This window comes from Colias eurytheme, chromosome 23 (assembly GCF_061535395.1).
Source record: "Colias eurytheme isolate Ceu_HAF_F1 chromosome 23, ilColEury1 Martin Lab GWU primary, whole genome shotgun sequence".
NCBI lineage: Eukaryota > Metazoa > Arthropoda > Insecta > Lepidoptera > Pieridae > Colias > Colias eurytheme.
In genome coordinates, this window is record NC_143002.1 from 2,164,740 (window position 1) to 2,185,348 (window position 20,609).

General features: G+C 33.0%; 2 protein-coding genes across 2 annotated transcripts; both read right to left on the reverse strand.

Moving 5' to 3' along the window:
• Positions 1-1,653: 1,653 nt before the first annotated feature.
• Positions 1,654-6,549, reverse strand: VhaAC45RP (VhaAC45-related protein). The gene is made up of 7 exons (XM_090115493.1): positions 6,207-6,549; positions 5,873-5,978; positions 5,305-5,460; positions 4,283-4,455; positions 3,634-3,843; positions 3,280-3,356; positions 1,654-1,800 (listed from the first exon to the last, which is right to left on the reverse strand). Exons 1-7 carry the CDS (start codon positions 6,519-6,521, stop codon positions 1,668-1,670), a joined length of 1,170 nt encoding a protein of 389 aa, XP_089971619.1. The 5' UTR covers positions 6,522-6,549; the 3' UTR covers positions 1,654-1,667.
• Positions 6,550-7,181: 632 nt separating this feature from the next.
• On the reverse strand, positions 7,182-19,620 carry Rsod (superoxide dismutase family protein Rsod). Its single transcript, XM_090115391.1, has 17 exons — positions 19,462-19,620; positions 17,576-18,467; positions 17,115-17,380; positions 14,827-15,013; positions 13,749-13,926; positions 13,126-13,343; positions 12,473-12,646; positions 11,692-11,866; positions 11,307-11,412; positions 10,991-11,151; positions 10,406-10,618; positions 9,979-10,113; positions 9,414-9,498; positions 8,795-8,984; positions 8,263-8,424; positions 7,831-7,958; positions 7,182-7,315 (listed from the first exon to the last, which is right to left on the reverse strand). The coding sequence occupies exons 1-17, from the start codon at positions 19,523-19,525 to the stop codon at positions 7,221-7,223; spliced, it is 3,429 nt and encodes a 1,142-aa protein (XP_089971517.1). The 5' UTR covers positions 19,526-19,620; the 3' UTR covers positions 7,182-7,220.
• Between the last annotated feature and the right edge of the window lie 989 nt (positions 19,621-20,609).

The following is a 20,609-nucleotide window of genomic DNA, read 5'->3' on the forward strand; positions in this document are numbered from 1 at the left end:
AATCTTCCCTTCTCTGTATATCTGTGATACTGTTTTCAAAACTGGTGGTAATTGGTAAAACTGTGTTATGACGATTCAAAAATGCCTGTATAAGATGCCTTCAAATGTTTGAATTTGTTCTCTAGACTATCTTACAAAAAAACAATACTATTGTTTGGACTTAAGCAACCCAATCGCATTCAACTCAAATAAAAAGTTCATTGGAAATTGTCTATAGATGGTGTATTAGTTATTTCTTCTAGCAAGGGGTCCTCACTGATCTCAATCTCATCTTTAATCTCATATTTAACTAGTACTCCACATTCATTGTTTAAATTGATATCTTTAGGAGCTTCATATTCAGCATCATGGTCACTTCCATTACAGCTTACACCATTATGTTTACTTTCAACAGTTAAATGCTCATTGCACACAGTCATTTCATCTCTTGCCTGACGTCCAACACACAGCTCACTGTCTTCAGCCAATTGTTTGTTACAGAGTGTAGGGGATTCTTTAGCGAGGTTTTCGGCTCTTTTCTGACATATTTTATTAGAACGCCGGTATGCGATATGCTCTCGCAGCTTTGCTAGCCTTGTCTTGCGTTGCTCTTCTGTTTCTAGCGATCGATAACGCCTCATTCTTTTAGCATTTTTTGTTATTTGAGAAATATTCGACTTAGATTTCATATTAATATTAAGTCAGATTAAAATATATATATGTACATTGACAACAGAATCACACTAAAAGAGTGAAACTATAAAATTTAAAACCATCTACGTAAAATAAGTACGTCTGTAGATACACTTAATATATTGGTAATAGTAAAATAATCAGTTGCCTGCCTATCGCGTGTTTTATAGTTGCTCTTTTATACAAATTTCACCTCATATTATTTTCTTTAATATCATTTTCTTCTTTTAAATTGTACATATTCTTGTGTACTTTTTATGTTGTTTACGAATTTACGAAATACGATTACGAATATTGATTGAAATTTGAAATGTCATGTGTCAAACTGTCAAATGTAAACCGCAACCGCCAGCGCCAGTCGCAATGTCTATTGGCGTTGACAGTTATTATGAAACATTCCGTTTCACGTAAATTCGGTTATAACTATTTTATTAATTTTATTTATATGAAATTTTGTATTGATACAGTGCATGTATATTGCATTTAACTTGTGATACTTCGCATATTGCGAATAGATTTCCAAAATTAATAAAAAAACATTTAAAGTAATTTCCATTTAACGTTCCTGCCGAAAATCTTGAAAAACAGTTTGATAAACAATTCCGTGTTTACTTGAACAAAAATAATTTATTGAACCTCCCTGGCTTTCGTTGTAGTCAACAAAGAGAATACAAATACAACGTAGTCAATTATTGACGTCCTGCTCTCGCTAAAATCCCGTTGCTATTCGATTTAGTATAGAGAAGAAACAACCTTCAATCGAAATTTTGATTTCAGCACCGCTAAAATTTCCTTAACCCGTAGAGAAATATTGGTTTAATCCCAGCAAAGTAGGTACGGGTCAGCTAGTTATAAATAACAATTGAAAACTATAACAATAAACTCTTTCATTTGATTATTTACATATTTATACAGTAGAAGCTTAAGAAGATACAAAACAGCGAATAACATTTATACTTTTTGGTCTATAAATGAGATTAATTAGAATTATATATTTATTCAGAAACTGTGATCGTTAGCTGTTTGCTTCTGGTCGTTTCAAATTTGTCCATTGTCTTGATATCCATAATCATTGTGATGGAGATAGACAAACCCAGAAGCATGATGAACGACACCATCAAGCCAGACCTGGAATCAAGCATGTAATATAAGAGAGCAATATATTATAATATAAGCTACAGTTATAATTTACTGATTAGGTTTATAGAATAAAATTGAAAAGTATTAGGCCAACGATGTTTTCACAAAGAAACGCGATAAAATTTCATTTTCTTACATAACCAATTCTTACTTCGCTGCAAAATTTGGAATCGCTTAAATATCTTAACCTCCTAAGGACCAAGCTAAAAAAATCCTATTCTGCATTACCACCCATTGTTCTCACCTGAGTACATAAAAATACAACAGACCTGCCACCCAATGGTATTTTTTTGTTTTTTTTATTGTTAGAGTTAAAATTTACTTGTGGGATTTTTTATCTGTGTAAAATATAGCTTATAGAATACATTTCTGAAAAAAAAAACTCGATTTATTTTGTTCCCATGTGATCACATCAGACCTAAGTGAATCCAAAAATTTTTTTATTAAAATTAGGTTTTACTTGTAGATTGTTTTATTTACTTATGTTATAACATATGAGATCATACAATAACCTCTAAAAAGTATACAAAAGAATTAAAAACAGTTTTTCTTAAATTCTAAATGTGTAAGTTTACTACATATTAGGTAATAAAATATCTAAACTATCTGAACATATGTTAAAAAAAGAAATAAAAACATTGGAAGTACAATATTAGGAACTTGAAATATCAATGAGCTAACTAAAAATCGATTTGGAAACAAATGGTGGGTCTCCTAAGTCTTCATCACTAGGAATAAAATCTCCGTCAGTCGGCTAGGAAATATTATCGTCACGAATAACTGAAAAAATAAGGAAGATAACTGTTTATTTTGATTGCAATAGTAATTCCTGTTGACAGTTAAAAATAAATTATAATCATAAAACAGGACAATTATACTCAAAATTACTGTAAAACAACAAAATAAATTATTAACTAATTAAATGTTTTATAGTCATTGACTACCAATGTCTTCAACTGAGTACAAAAAAAATGAAAATGTTATAAGTAACGACCAATGTTCTCACATGATCACATAAAAATTATCCGTGAATTTAAAAAATACAATATGAATTGTTTCGTTAAATTTAATTAAAATACGTTCCTGTACTGTTTTTACTATTTATTTTTCAATACCAAATGAAAATCAAGTGAGAGATTAATATGATAATTACCGATTTAACTTACCTCTGTTACGTTGACCAGCCATTTTAAAAACTTGAACTAAAGTATTTTAAAATTCTGTGATTGGATAACCCATTTACCTACCAAACCTAATAGTTCAATTCAGCCAATCGCGTTACACAGTGATCATAGGCAGAAAAGCGCGGTATTTTTTAAGATATTTCGAATTTTCGATTTTGTCATCGGATGAGGACGGTGGTTGGTAATTTAGTTAAAACTTTTTGGTGCTTTGGGTTGTAATGGTGATGGTGTTTATGTACTTATATGAGGCCATTGGTCCTTAGGAGGTTAAAGAAATTCTCACCATATAGGAACAGATGTAAATCCAATGCAGTCAAAAGCATCCGAAAATTTCTCCGTACTCTCCATAAATGGTTGCATCTGTAAATTATGAAGACAAAGTTCTTTTTACTGTCATCCGCAATTGCTTTATTTGTAATGTTTTATAAACAATAATTTATAGTAAACGCTTTTAAATAAAAAATGCAATGTGTTTAAATACTTCTGCGACGTGTTTTAAAGACGAAATAATTAATGGTAATTGAAGGGTGTACTTATAATACGAACAATTGTCAATTATTTGTTGATTACAGAAAATAACTGCTATTGTCTCATAAATTTTATTACAATGCCAATAAGAATAAAAAAAAACCTTTACCTGTATATTAGGGAAAGTCAAAGACGCTTCTTCTGAAGAATAGACCAAAGGCAAGGAACAGTGGTATGCTTTGCCTAATACAGCAGATGGTGCGTCAGGTGGCGCAGGGGCTTGCAAATTCAGACCAATGGTGGCAAGTCCTCGCTTTACTTCCACACCTACTGCGGTCCACCAACCTCCAGATTGCTTGAAACTGAATTCTAGAGTGATCTAGAACATTTGGAACTTGTCAATATGGACGTATTAGAAATGTGGTAAAGAATTTGTAATGTTGATTAGGATTACGTTCAAATAATAAAATACACCGCTATACGCGAATTAATAACCGTCCCTACAAATTATTATTAAATAAAATACAATTATTATCTCACGCAGAAGTTAATTAAAATATAGAAATAAAAAATATGAACCATTACAAATAATTATACAAATTGGTTGATAGATATTTCAACTCTGGTGTAGATATCCTTAAAATAGACTATTTTCTGGCAATCGAATCGAGAATAAGCGGAAGAAAACATCTTATTTGTTGCCAAATAAAATTAAATTCCTCAACAATTAGAACATTTTGCTTTTCCACGTTCCCATACCATTTGTTTTTGTGTATTTTCTTGTCTATGTTCTAAAAAGAAACGCGTGATCGTCTTACTTTATCCCTCGTATTGTCACCATCAGCAAATCGCACCACCAGTATGGTATATAGCCTGGTCGGTTTGACAGTGGGCTCTCCAACTGGTGTATCCAGGACAGTAGTGGTACCATCTTCCCAGCGGAGTTCTGGCCAGCCAGTAGAGTAGAGTAGAGCAGCTTTTCCAGGAGGTCCTAGATTTGAGAAAAATATTATAAAAGTAGTATGTGGAAAAAATAAAGTTTTTTTAAAAGAACGGATACATCACCAAATTGTTTTTTTCATATTTATTTATTGGCGGGCTTTTAAAGATTGTGTCGTGTAAAACCTATTAACGTTTACTTTAGATTGTTAGTAGCCTTATAATGTTGGAAAATAAATAGAATGTTGCACTTGGGATGAATTCACGCGAGTAGCTTTATTTGTAATATGCTATAAAAAGTAATGTATTTAGTTTGTATGTTATATTATATTTCTAATTTCGATGTAACCATGATGTAACCAATTAAATGTAAAACCACTATCGTATTGGGAAACTGTAATGTTAGTGTGTGTTTTCAATAAATAAATAAATAAATAAATAAATAAATAAAAAACTTCTAGAATTAGGAAGTTATATGTATATGTACTAAAGAAAATAGCCAAATATACTCGTATACGAAAACATCTGTGAACGTCATTTTAAAAATAATGCTTAAAGAAAGGCTTAAAGCTTTATTCACATTTCTTCACTATTCCTATTTCCTGGTCAATTGCATTAAAAGGTGCTTGAGCAAAAGCATTATTATCGTTCTAAACACACATCTTTATATGAAGATTAAAACTAACTGACACATCTACACTTATTTAGTACCAGAGGTCCGCCCCGGCTTCGCCCGTGGTACATATTTCGCAATAAAAGGTAGCCTATGTCCTTTCTCGGGTATCAAAATATTATATCCATACCAAATTTCATGCAAATTGGTTCAGTAGTTTAGGCGTGATTGAGTAACAGACAGACCGACAGAGTTACTTTCGCATTTATAATATTAGTATGGATTTACCAGTAGCATTATACAGTGCATATTTGGGTAGATTTTTAGCAGGTTTTTCGTCTTCAGTAGTAGCTGTAACTGTAGTAGAAGCATCTTCAGCCTGACGTCGAACTCTGGACCATTCGCTGTCGTAGTCTACTGGTTGAGACTGAGATACGGAATTACCTGTAATATTAAAATTAAAAAAAAATAACGAAGGGCTTTCAGAATTATAATTAAGTGTACAGCTTACGGTGTTTTTATGGATTTGTTAATAAATGTGGAAAAGTGTGGAAATTCAGTTATAATTGTCAGGTTAAATATTCAATCAAAAAAGTCACTGTAGTAACATAATTTTGTTTTGATTAATGTTTGAGTCGAGACCGCAATTTTATGTTCATTATTTGAATTGTAAAATACTAAGTAAAATATTATTGAAAACTAAAGACAACTAGATTCATCAGAAACGAAAATCATTGCAGTCACCATTGCTATTAAATTTTTGCTAGGCGCTAAATTGTTACAAATTTGAAAATTTATAAAAATTGCATCTATTACTGGTATTGAAATTTACATTATATTTAATTTATTGTTTTACCTAGCACACCCAAAACCCGTCCTTCGCCGTAGATATCTTGTAATCTGTCAAAAGTTTCTGTCATTTGGGCATCTCTTTCCGACCAAGGTCCTTGCAAAGTAAGCACCTAGAATATTTATTTTTAATGATAATATTTGTGTATTTAATACAATTATTATTAATTTATACAAAATAGACTTTTGGTTGGTTAAATGGTTCTTTTTTAAACAGATATAAGTTATTTGATTCGAAGCCACTCTTTTTACGTTAAGTTATTATGGCATACGAAGGCCTACAGGCTACAACTTAGGTATTAATCAGTGCTATAACTACAAAGTATAAACCTTTGACCTACCTGCGTTTCATTACTTATATAATCAGGGTGCACATCCAAAAAGTCTTGAGGTAAAACCAGCACAGTCTGACCTTCCAGCATCTTCCGAAGTCTTGGGAAGTTACCACTAGAGAGGGTCGAGGAATCCTGGTTATTGAAGACCACTATTGCCGCTTGCTCACTGTATATCTTCATCAACTCGTCTTGATCCAGGAATTTCAATGCGGGTCTCTTAAACTTTTCCAAAGACTTCGGGCCAAAGAAAAGGAAAGGTCCTTCCAAATTCGCGCTACAAACATAGCTTAAGGATAGAAATAGTAAGATTTGGGACAACATTTTTAATGTTTGTGCCGACTGAATGGGTTCGAAGGGTGGATATTGACTAAATTTCGCGCATGCGTTTTGTAGAGGTTAGGCTTCGAAGAGCTTTTGCGAACTTGAGTACTTTTGATAAATTAAGATTTAAGTTCACTTTAAAAATCAATAACGTAGGTAGGTTTTTCTTATTTTTGTGCGATTGTAATACACCTATGTAGTGGATTATGAATATAGATTTAGTAGTGTTATTGCGAAAAGGGAGATAAAATGTAAATCCAATAATATAAATTAATACGTCAATAAGAGATGATCCTTGCTTAAAAATATAATACTCATATACGTATAAATATGAATATCTATGTAATTATCACAATAACGCTTAAGTAATAGATATGTACCTATCTAAACTCTGCATATGAAATATTCCAAAATATTTCTGATAGATATCTCAGTACTCAATGTTAGACCTATGTGAAGAATATTTTATTACACTCATTATTACACCCCGTTGATAGAAAATAATTCTCTTAAATTATCATTTAGTAGGTATAAAGTAATATTTTATTTTAATGGCGTCCACAAAAACGAAAAATGAAATGTCCCTTTATACTCTATAAAAAGTCAGTTAGGTATAATTAGTTTGATTTCGGAAATCAAGTTTAAAATAAAACACACACAATAAAATCATAGTTTATTTACATAAATATCTTAAAATAACTATAACAATAACCAGACCGAGATCATGAGGAATGTTGTAATAATACTTCTCACAGGGGATGATGATGATGATTTCGTGAAGAAGAATGACTTTTCTGTAACAAAATATCGAATGTTAAAAATATAAGTAACTAGCGGTCAGTCCCGGCTTCGCCCGTGGTACATGTCTATTGTCTACGTTTTCTCTCCATAAGAACTATACTCGTACTTCAAGGAATATAATAAATAAAGAATTAACGAAATCTGTTTAGCCGTTCTCGAGTTTTGCGCATACCAACACACTAAGCAATTCATTTTTATTATATAAAAGATCAGCTACCTACTTATATGTATTTTTAATTTATATAAGTTTTAACATTTATGTCTACAAGTGATAAAATGAATGGTTTAACGTGCATAATGCATTGCTATTTGAAGCAAAAAAATATGCTTCAAACTCAAAATTTAAAACATTTTTTTAAGAATAGTATTTTTCCTGAAGATCGCTTATACCAAGAAGAAACAAACTCAATTTTCTTATTCATCGTAAACTTTAACCATTGCTTTATTTTTAAACGACCGACAATAAATACTATAATTTTACAATAATATATAGTCAAACAATACTTACTCTGCTTCTGTTTTTCATTAGGATCGGTGACGCCACACTGCCGGTACGAGACAGTTCTCTTTCTCTTGGTGTCTATAAAGCCCGGTATGAATATACTGGGAGAGTCCAATCGACCGGACGCTAACAACCTGCGTATGTAAAAATTATTTTAATTAATACTTTTATATTAAAACTAGGTTCAGCTCAAACTTTAGATACTTTGAAAATTTGCATTATCTGTTTTTGATACTCCTATAACCTGTAATTTTTATGCTCAACAGTTAAAAAAAGCTTTCACGTCTAATCAGTTCTAATCGAACACTCGAATTAAACGAACAACGAATATAATAAAATTTCTACCGGGGTTACTTTCCCATTATCGTTAATGAATCGAATCTAAATGACAACTTTGACTTCGACTTAACCGTTTTTTTTTTATTTATACAACTTTACCTGGTAAAATCCAGTTCCAATCTATTAGCGTCAGGCCCCTGGAAGTGCAGCAATATCTGTATACACGCGCCGCCATGCAGGATCCTCGTCTTGCGCGAGTCGACACCAACCATCCATTCTGGCACACCCATTACTCTACGGATTTCTTGTAGGAACTGTCCCCTGGAGGATTGAGTGAATGAATATTAGGGAAAAAAGCTAGGTAAGTATAACACGTCTACTTAATTTGCAAGCTATTTGCTTATTTATGTAACGTTTCAGCAAATAGCGACGTTAATACAACAGATAACTTAATGGAAAGCAGACAGGAAACTGATTTAATTGTTTTTAAACATATATTTGTTTTTTTTTTATAAATAGATTTCTCTTTTCACCATATTCTCCCCTGAGTTACAAAAAACTATTAGAAAACACATCTCGCTTGTTGTTTCGAATAAAGAATTTGTTAAGTTCTTCTTTCGTCTATACTGTCTGTACTAAATTCATAAGAATGCCTATCAATACAGGCTTACAAAACAAAATAGTTACTTACAGAACAAATCTGGGCGGCTTCATAATATTCACATATTTGATGATATCCTTGTCTGGCTGTATGTTAGCACACGCAAACTTCTCACTGCTTCTCTCTGGACCGAGTATGACGATAGATCTGCCCATCGCGGATACTGTGCCTTCGAGGGGAAAATTACTGTCCACGAACATTTGACGGTCACCGCCAATACCTAAAAATTAATATAGCTTGTAACATACGAATGCGAAAATAACAAAAATGTTTTTAAATCTATTCCCAAATATCACTACCGCAGTACTCAAGTTCGATAGGTTTGGATGAGATTGAATTACACTAAAAAGTAGAATAGAAGATGAAAATGTATGAAATGTGTAAGTTGTCACGCAATAACCACAGGACAGTTCTTTGGCATTATTATGATGTTGTATGTCCATATTATGTAAAATTATAATGTAATATTGAGATTATTTAAAAAGAGCATTTTGCCGTTTCTTCTCCGCAGAAACTTCTTTCCGAATCCGAATCCTTATGATGATTTAAGTGTATTTAGAAGTCTAATTGAATGAATAAATGTTTGAGTTTGAGTTTAAACTGAATATTAACAGGAAAAAAACGGTGATATAACATTGATATTACTTACTGATAGTCCCAAGTCTCGCGGTCAAGTCCCCAACATCGCATCGCAATGGATTGTCAGCGCCACACTCCTGACTGTATAAATCGTGCTGAAAATAAAACATTAATTCAAATTCATTTATCATCAGAACATTATAGGTCCACTTGTTAGTAATTTCTTAATTACTATGTTAGTACATTACATTAATTATCTATTATCATTATTAATGAAAATGTATTCGTATTATTCATTTTAAGAAATATTTAAGAAAAATACCAATCACTCCTTATTGATACACGAGAAACTTTTTTGTAGGCAAGCAATCGGAACCGAATTCGAAAATTCTAACCTTCCCAAATAATATTATAACTGCAAAAGTAAATGTCATCCTGTCTATTCTCCTTGCTATTCTCTTTTTGCCTCAACTTTTCCGATTTGGATAAAATTTGGTAGGTACAGAGAAAAGACATTAGTTTTTATCCCGGAAATCCCATGGGAAGTGGGTTTTTCATTAACTATGCATACGAAGCTGCTGGCGAAGCTAGTCAATCGTGTATAACAATGAAATAGTAACAACTATTGTACTTACATTAAGCGGATCAGCAAGCTGCGTGAAATACGGGTTCCACCGATACCCGCCGGCCACACAGCGCGTGTTGGTCACCTTCACGGCTGCGTCCACACCGACCGGGTTCACGAATATCTCCCAGCGGTGGTGGTGCGTCTGGAAATGTGTTAAAATGTTACGAAAAATGTCACGTTTATCAATTTCTAATAGATTTTCTGAAGATATGAAGACATGTCATCACTTAAGTGATAAAGATTTTTTTGTTGAATTTTTTTGTTCCCTTACAATGCGTTCATTGGAATCGTTCGAAGGTGGCAACATAATTAATATAACATTTTAAATGTTTGTAGTTATTCGTTGTTTAAGCTATGTATTTCTAACCAACCTTCCCAATTCATACTCTCCTTATACTTTGGTTAAAAACAAACTAACTATCATTGCAACTAACCAGATTCCGATCATACAGTCCAGGATGTCGCAGCTTCACCTCCACAGTGGTATCACTAGTACTACCATCATTATGTATCAACTGTGTTAGTCGGATGTATCCATGCGCAAACCCGCCCGGGTGGTGGAAGGAAGCGATAGCTCGAATTTCACGCGCTTCTGACGGACTGTAGCCGCGTTCTATGGAAGAGCAAGCCCAGCGGCGGTCGCGGGTCTAAACGATATAAAATTATAATTGAAACATTGTCAGATATAAATATGGACGAAGAAAAAGCTAAGCAAAAATTTTCTTTTTTGGAACAAACAACGTGCTCGTAAATAAAACACAGAAGACTGACTCATAAGCTAAGAAAATTACACAGAAAACTGACTTCAACATCGCGTTCTGCAATACGGAACAACAAACATATTTTGACTATTACCCAAATGTAAAATGTAATTAAAATGTATTTGTTTGAAATCAACAAATTCTAACATCTAACGAGAATCTTATTATAGTATACAAATGAGTACCTACCTACGCATGTAAGAAAAAGTACATTTATGATGCAACGTCTACTAAAATACGATATCTTTATACACTTACGTGACTAACGGTTTTGTGAATAGCAACAGAGCGTCCCAAAATACTGTAAGCTCCATACAGAGATAACTGGGTTTCATTGTAAACAGCCGTGAATTTGTTTACATCTTCCATCAAACCATATTTAGTACCTAAATCACCTAACTCGTATTGATCAGCGGTACCTAGGAATATAAACATATAATAAACTAGAGAGATGTTTTAATTTGGATATCTGAAATTAAACTCGTGGTGTAAATAATTTAATATTAAACGATTGATAATCATTTATGTCCATTTTCTGTCTACTTACTGTCTATAGTTTTCATAAAAACATTACCTTTAGTAGGAGGCGGACTCAGCGACTTATCAACATTGAAGGGATTATAAGTATCGTAAATAGTTGTCTTCTCACAAGGAAATTCAAGCTCTTTTTCGATTGGAGTCTGAAAAAAACAAATGTATTTTCACAATTTTATTCATTTTCTTTCATGTGATAGGGTAATTATATCAATAGGGTAGGATAGGATATCATTGCATTGTTGTAATGAATCATCAGGCCTGTAGTTTAACACGATGTATAATTTATGTCGTGAACAACTGGTCAAATCAGCAGTATCATAATAGCCTAGTCTCTTTATTAAACTGCGCTTTCTCAAACGATACGTCGTCAGATAGTTAATTATTGGACACCATTAAGCCTAAAATTACTTGCCCATACTTACAAGATGTATCTTATAATTATTGACGTCATCAGGCAGGTTCTCCAACGAGAGCTGAACGTTGGTAATATCGTATTCCGACTGCTGAGTTAATTCGAACTTCCCAGTAAGTGAGATTGTGTTTCCATTGCCGAACCAGTCACGGATCACAGCTTTGCGGCGGTGGAGACCGTTCACCCTAGGGGGAAAAATAATTTAATTGTTATAAATGTAGCGTTAACTGTTATAATAATAATAGTTTAAAAAAAACTAAAAAACACGCTTTATATATAAAACCGAACTAAAAATAGAAAATTTTATCAAATTAGTGTATTGTCATCGGTCCTCAATAAATCTACAAAGTTTGAACGAAATCTGGCCGTTTAAAGTGGGTCAAAATCGCGCCCAAAGAAGTCGGTTACAAACAAACATACAGGTGAAGCTAATATAAAGCGTGTAAAAACAGACAGACAGGAGGACAGCAAAGTTAGATCCGCTAATAAAGAATGATGAAAATTATACAGAAGAGTTAATTATTTGAAAAACTGGAAGCTTCAAATATGATCATTTCTTGTTGTACTTCTAGACAAAACATTTTGGACCAGTGAATCATTTTCTTACAGGAATAGTTTTTTTGCTTACTTCGTATTCATGAAGAAGCCTGTACTTCTTTTTTTTAAATGGCGATTTAAGATGTTACAAATATTCCCGATAGAATTATGCAGTAACCAAGCCACATAGTACTCTGAAGAATTTTTTAAGGAAATTTTCGTTCCACTTTTGTTCTCATACAGTAAATACTTACATAGCACACGCCATCCTTTCTCCTCTCGCTACCGGTCCATGGTCATCATATATAACTAAAGACTTCCTCATAATGGAGAACTTTCCCGCCAATCCTACCACAGTATCAGTAAATAGCCTTCTAGTGAGTCTTTCGCTGTCTCGTTTACGACCAGCTACAGACAGTAACCCATGCCTGAAATAAAATTGATTGTTAAATACAAAGAAGTCACTACTAATAAGAGAAATTACGGAAGAACATTTGTATTTATTTATCAGTTTTTATTCGAATCTGATCACGATACACTGGTTAGTGTGCTCAATAGAATCTTTATTAAATTAACTACCAAAATTTGATTAGATTATTGTAATTAAACTTAGTATAAAAAATATTTACAAACTTAAAACCAATAGTTAACTATATTGGTTTATACCAACTAGAATTACCAGAATGGCTAGAATATAAGTGTTTATATTTGCATGTCAAATACCAATATAAGTGGCGTATGAGTTGTACGAATTAGCTTATTATATGAACTTGTTTGAAGAGCATCTATGCAAATAAAATTTATTATTTAAGTACTAGCTTGTCGCCATGAAAATCGGTTAAGCCGTTATTGCGTGAAGGACAACAAACATACAAACTTTCACATTTATAATATTAGTAGGATTTACCTGGTCGTAAAGTCCCCAAGCCTGCACAGTCCTTCCATCCCCACTTTACAGTACTGTTCCGGGTGTCTGGTATCCGTATCCACGCCATGAGGATCGTACATCTTACCAGCGCTTAGGCATCTTGCTGTCCAGTTGTAGTAATCTTTACCGGGAGGGTGTTCGTGGATCGCCCAACGGTGTTCGTGCGTGTTGTTCACATTTGCACCGTCAGCGTGGATCTAGTTATACAGGGAATAAGTTTTAGCTGGATTTTATACCACGACGATAACTTAAGATTAATTATACGGAAATACGCAGGCTCATAATACTTCTCTGATTGCTTAAATTTATAACTTCTAGCTTCACTAATATAACAGACATATTCTTATTATTTGGACACATAAAAACATGATTTGCAAAAGTATTGTTTATTTTAAATAGATGCAAGTAAGAAAATAGAATATTGACAATGAGATAAATCAACATCTAAATACTGCATTGATATTCAGCATTTGAGAAAGAAATTTGAATAAATATTTACGTAAACAGTTACATTAATTATCTACGAAAGATTACTATAATTAATTGGTAGAAAAAACACTTATTTTATTATCTACGATTCGAAATGACATTAAAACACTTACCATACTCTCAACAATAACAGTGGTATCTTCCCATGGCATTTCAAGCGGCTGCCTGAAGATGACCCTGCTAACTATAGGATACCGGAACACCACTTGAGCTGAACTCATCTGTGTCTGATAGTCCGTACCATATTCATACGAGTGGATGGTAGCACAGAGCTCACGTTTTGGTGGTCGTCTGTAATTCGAAAAACTTAGGTATATTTGAACCAAAATAAATCTAGTTTTTAACGTTTTATGCCGTCGTCTATCTATTCATCTAAAGTGACAAAAAATAACCCAGTTTTGAAAACGTAAAAAACTACATTTATAAATCTGGTTTAAAATTTCATTGATTATTAATTACTAGGTTTCCACCCGCGGCTTCGCCCGCGTTTTCAAAGAAAAACCCGCATTGTTCCCGTTCCCGTGGGATTTCCGGGATTGCGTCATTTTCCCGGGATAAAAAGTAGCCTATGTCCTTTCTCGGGTATCAAAATATCTCCATACCAAATTTCATGAAAATTGGTTCAGTAGTTTAGGCGTGATTGAGTAACAGATAGACAGACAGAGTTACTTTCGCATTTATAATATTAGTATGGATCCAACTTGCGAAATAATGAGGGAAGTATAATATGAATTGTAAGATATAAAGGCTAAAGATTGAACTTTGGTTTCAATAATTACAGTTAGCAATCCACTTACTTAAATTCAGAATTCACATTATTTTCTTTTTTGTATTCATTCTCTGCACCCGTTGCAATCATCTGTTTCGATCGATTTTTCCTCACAACATTTTAAACCGTAAAAATATTTACATTTCGCTCGACATACAATCAAATCCAGGAACTCCTACTATGCGTAAACCACCACCAAGGAGAACAAAACAATCCAATCTATTCTATCATACTTATAACACACTAGCAAACCGGGCGAACTCCGTTTCGCCACCAGAGACACCTTTTCTTTACTATAAACCTCACGGAGCCCGAGACCTTTCCAACGAATGCAAAACCGTGGAAATCGGTTCGTGCGTTCTGGAATTATAGCGTCAGGAAGGAAAACCCGACTTATTTTTATATAGTAGACAAATACCAACCTAGTAACCACAAGGGCTCGATGCATCACACTATACTTCCCACTCAGAGGCAGGAACACATCCCAGTACGAACCACTAAGCTCATTCGCCAGACCAGGAAGTAGATATTTGTGATTCAAGTACTCAGTTCTGTCTTTGTATTTGCCTAGCAGATCACCGATAGCGTAGTGGTCTTGGGTGCTTAAACCTGTGGAAATGAATAAGTACAAGATAAATTAATGATAGAATATTCTAATTCTAAGATCTCCTATTTGTGTTCCTAGTAGACTGGCTTTATCTTTATTAACGCAAAAAGAAGAAGCCATTATCTTATTATCAACACAGTTAAAATGTAAAATAGACATTTATTACTTAGGTGGTAGGTATGGTAATGTATGCTGTCTTATGCACCTAATCTAATTTCCTCTAATTGTGTCTATTTAACTACCTAAATAAAGAGTTCAAAGATCCCAAATATATTATATCATCCTCATCCTGTCATAAGATAAAACTGTTTATCAACAGCATCAATTATTTATATTAATTTTAAAGCTCATTTAAATTTCACGCGCAATTTATTTGGCACAATTGCTTGGCAATCACACCATTATTTACACACATTATAGACATCAAAATCATTGAAATCCTTGTAGAAAGATAAGAACGCTAAACAGTACCTACGGTATTAATAACATCGGAATACCAACAATACTCGCTGCCGTAACATCCGAAACTCAAACGCCGTTGTGACGTAAGCAGCTGGCAAAATACCAAGTAATAGATACTGACCGACATTACTCGTTCACGTAAATAGATCTACCATTACAATTACTGGATTTAGCCTACTGAGGTACTGAACCATAGAATGCGTAAAATAGAAGTAATGAAGCCATTTGTACTTTGTTATATTACTGGAAGATTTTGTTTAGAGATACAGCGATCGAAATAAACACACAGTATGATGATGTTTTAAGGAAACAGAGCTGTATAATGTAATTAATTTTGTGATATTATTTCTACTATACTGCCCACGGCTTTCCTAAATGTCGCGTTACCATTTATTTGACCCTCGTTCTCTATTCGACCCTCCCGAACTTTATTTTCTATACATAAAATAGTCTATATCCACAATCAAGGTCTAAATCGAATCTATTTGTATTCTAAACTGATTAATTTCTTGTGATTCACCCTGAAAACGGAACATACACATTACACACATTGTCACATTAAAATTTATATAAGTAGGCATAACGAATAACGATCTATTTAAAATGCCATTATAGATTTCCGGATAAGGAAAAATATCTCTACAAGAAATTGTCATAATCGCAAGTCCATTAGCGCATCGTTTATCCTCATTGAGAGTTATAATTTAACTATGCCAAAGAAGTTTAACTTCTGCAAAGTGTGCCTAGCATGCACGGTCTTTTTTATTACTTAATTGGTCTTATTTCAAATTCAAAGAAGTTTAAAAATATTTACTAGTTGTGATATATTATTTCAGAGTAGGTAGACAAAAATTTGATACTAATGACTAGATTTTTTCTATGTCCTTTGCTATTTTTTTCTTGTCAATACAATCGGTCAACAAAAATTAACGCTAAATAATTTTCAACAAAGTGCGAAACTTATCTTAAACAGATTCGAAAGGCACAAAGGTGCAAGGACAAATATGTAGAACAATAACCGCAAAACTATGCAAATTTATAAAAAGGGCGTGTACCAAATACAATTTAAATTTTTCGTCTGATATCTTGAACCTATAACGTGAATTTACTGCAAACTTATCTAAAAGTTTTTCCTTTGAAACTAGGTACCTTTTCATTGTTCGTATTCTTTTATTGGTAAAACCCTATACTAGTATTATACGATAAAAACAATGTAATTGTTCTTCTTACAACTGTCATGTAGGATAAACAAGTATCTGTGAATCAATTAAATCTCACTATTAGTAAATAGATGTATTGTACTGCGTCGTAATTGTAATGATACCTACCTACATTTAGAAGTTAATAGTAGATTAATTATAGAACTTCTAGAAAAAGTGATCACAGTAACGAGAATATAATTTTTTAAGAATATCACAACGAAATATTTCTGTACATTAACGAATTTTACAACGAAATATTGCATTTTAGGTCCGAATAATGTTATGTATCTGAAAATATTATTAATCTTGATATATCATGAATAGAATAAGACAGACATTTTCGTAGCAGCATATTATGGTTTTGTATTAATTTGCGAGCAAAGTCTCGAACTGAATGTAATCAACAAACATACAAATTACGTAATATCAAAAATATTACCTGCAGGTGGTACATTCTTCATATCCACATTATTCGGGTTATAAACTCCTCCAGTAGTATTGCACATAGTTTCCCAATATTTGGCTTCATATAACTTCGGAGGCAGTTCCCTGACACTATATTGTGTTATGGAGCTGACGAAACGAAGGTTAGATTCGTATTCTTGATCTGAGGCTCCTAATTGGAAATTGGCCCAAGTAGGATCGAATGGAGATCTTTGGGTGAATTCTACAACGCCTCTGATACCGTCCATGTTTATTATTGCCCTGGAAATTGAAAACATTTAAGAAAACTAAATACAAATATAGATAATCTCAGTAATCAAAGATTCACCGCAAAAATCATTTGACATTTCACTAATGATTTAATTATTCATATTTACAAAGTTGTAAATTAAGCTCTTAATCGGTAGTTTCTTAACGATATCGTTAGTAAAGAGATTATAAATTAAATTGACTTACTTAGTACTCTTAGGAAGCATAGTCCTCAATTTAGCGCACGCCAAAAAGCTCTCAGTGTGTCGATTATCATATATCACTACATACAAACTTCGTTTCGTTACTTCCATATCACTCCGTAATATATTCAACACTTCATCCTTATATAGCTTCTTTGTCCTTTGTACATTTGGATCAGAGGAAACTTTGATTAACCCCAATCTACTATCCAAGTCACCAACAGTCATTCCATCTCCACTATTCTCTGGATCAAACACTGCTTGTAAAACATCGCAATTGTCTTCATGATTACCTTTGTCTGCATCGAATATATCAGTCACAAATAACTTCCATTTATGCTTAGTGTACTCCTTTTCGTTTATAGCTTTCGCATGATACAAGTCAGCGTGGATATATGAATCAGTGTCATCATAATCTTTAGAAGAGATCCATCTAAAATGCAACGTTCCAGCTATGGGTGCAGTGAATTTTGCAAACGCGTGTTGTTCATACAAATTTTCAGTGCTAAATATTGAAGCACATATTACTCTGTCTTTTTCCGCAGTTTCTAATACAAGACTTTTTCCCCATAGCCCATTGGGACCAATAAGGGAATTTTTACTTTCAAATTCAGCATGATCTTTACCAGGTATCACAAGATATCCAAGTTCTTCTGTTAGATCGATAAGTTCCTTTCCTAAATTTGTTTCTGAGCATCTTTCATAGGATATATCTCTATAATCTACTGGAAATTCGTGTATGGTCCATCTCCACACTCCGTCCGGATATTGTAGAGTTGGTTTGAGGTTTGTTCTAATACTGATGAGGCTCTCATTTTTCTGGGAGAACTCAATCTCTCCGTGTAGACCATGCTGTGAAATGTATGCTCGGAGAACGAAGGCATTTGTTTCTAAAACTGAAGAAAAATAAATTAAATTACAATATAAATGCAACGTAGACTTTACCTTCCTTTTCTTAAACGCTAATGCCTAATTGAATTTTAGTCGCCTTGGCTGTCGCTTTTGCACGGATTGCCTTGTTCTTTAACTAATTTTATTTCAATGTCGACAAAGAATAAGATATCTTTGTAGTTTAGCTATAACAATTAGGTTACATTGTATAATGCCAGATGAAATAAAAGTCGCGCCTAAGTATTTGTAATACATAATATTATAAATGCGAAAGTTTGTGAAGATATGTGTGTGTGTGTTTGATACTCTTTCACGCAAATACTAATGAACAGATTTCAATGAAACTTCACACACATATAGAGGGTGACTTGGATTAACACATAGGAAGGATTTTATCCCGGAACTCCCACGGGAACGGGAACTATATAGGTTTCCTTTGAAATGCGGGTGAAGCAGCAGGTGGAAATCTAGTACAGCATAAGTAAAAGTTTTGAACTGTCCCAAATATAAGAAGTATCGTAATGCATGTTACATAAATTAAGTAACTACTAACAATAATTGATTTCACGTAGTTAATTAGGTCATTATCATTTGCTTTTATAACTCGCAATCATACCTAATGACAGCTAATTATATTACATCCAGGTATTAATTAAATCTATCGGAAGTAAAATACAATTGATTTATTGTGTTTTACGTTTCGATTATAATTTTTTTATTCATTGGTTATTTTTTTATTTAACCATTGTCAAAACCCGTGGTTCAAACTAATAAACAATTACAAAATCTTCTCTGTCCTTCGCCTTCATTTCTCAGTTTTCTTTTGTTAATAACTTTAAGAAAGTATCAAGTAGTATCAAATAAATAAAAATTGGTAATATCCAGCTTATTAATTTATAAGAAAAATGATCAATCATTTCTTAATCAATGCTATTCAACAAGGATATAGAGATCTATCTAATCGAATCCCGCGCCAAAATTTTTAAACAAAAAACTTACCGTTCAATAAACTTAAATATACACACAAAAACTTTGGTATAAAAGGACTATATTTGTTACACATTGTTAATTTTATTACACATTTTACACAATATACACACTGCTGTATAACATTTTAGACAACTGATTCAGAGAGCATGATATTTAAGTGAAAGGCGGTTCTACAAGTTGGTTAACTTAACGAGTGAGATGGGTATATGGTTAGAGAGAGATATCTGTGACGTCACAGTCTCCTAAGAAGTATAGTAACGTAGTACGCATAGTAATGTTTGTTTGAATGGAACGCATGAAATGCGTAAACATAAACCTGAGATTAAGGTTCGGAGAAAGGTAATCAAAGATACTAGATAGATAATAGATAGGTCTTAACATTAAAACTGAAATCAAAACATAAAAGATAGATAGATAGATACAAATAGTGACTGGAATCCTATAAGAACGGCCTCCCTTATTACTGGAACAAAATCTAGAATACTATTTTATGTTTAAAACTTCATGGAGTTAGAGTTAATTTCTTATGTATTTCTAAGTTATGAGAATTGCAAGGATAAAATTAAATTACCTTTCCACTGCTGGCTGCTGCTATTAAAAAAAATAGTTTATGTTGGTGGCCAAATGTAGGTCACCAATGGGTAGATATACGTTCTATTTCTTTGAATATTTCGGCGTTTCAATTGTTAGGTAAGGTTACATAAATAATCTCGAACTGTTTTATCTTTCATTGTGATATAATATCATATAATAAGTCTGTCGAATAACCTTTACTTTTAAACAAGTAGGTAATGGTCTGGAACCAAGTTTTCCGTTCAATATAAACTTTGGCATTTACGAATTGCATGATGTACTGTTTTAAAGTTGTTAGGGAATTTGGTACATGTTTCATTTTCATTATTTAGCAGCTTTAAGTTAAAGGCTTACCTTATTACTTAATTAAGGAAACTTGTCCTTTAGGTAATTTTGCGAATCCCTACTAATATTAAATAAATGCGAAAGTAACTCTGTCTGTCTGTCTGTTACTCAATCACGCCTAAACTACTGAACCAATTTGCATGAAATTTGGTATGGAGATATTTTGATACCCGAGAAAGGGCCCATAGGCTACCTTTTATTGCGAAATATGTACCACGGGCGAAGCCGGGCGGATCGCT

Coding starts and splice junctions, on each gene's coding strand:
- VhaAC45RP (XM_090115493.1), bottom strand. CDS start 6,521: ATGTTGTCCCAAATCTTACTATTTCTATCCTTAAGCTATGTTTGTAGC. Junction 5,979..6,206: donor ATATAAGTAATGAAACGCAG/GTAGGTCAAAGG, acceptor TAAATATTCTAG/GTGCTTACTTTGCAAGGACC. Junction 3,357..3,633: donor TGACTTTCCCTAATATACAG/GTAAAGGTTTTT, acceptor CATAATTTACAG/ATGCAACCATTTATGGAGAG.
- Rsod (XM_090115391.1), bottom strand. CDS start 19,525: ATGTGTAACAAATATAGTCCTTTTATACCAAAGTTTTTGTGTGTATAT. Junction 12,647..13,125: donor CTTGGGGACTTTACGACCAG/GTAAATCCTACT, acceptor ATTTTATTTCAG/GCATGGGTTACTGTCTGTAG. Junction 7,959..8,262: donor TTGGAACTGGATTTTACCAG/GTAAAGTTGTAT, acceptor TTACATACGCAG/GTTGTTAGCGTCCGGTCGAT.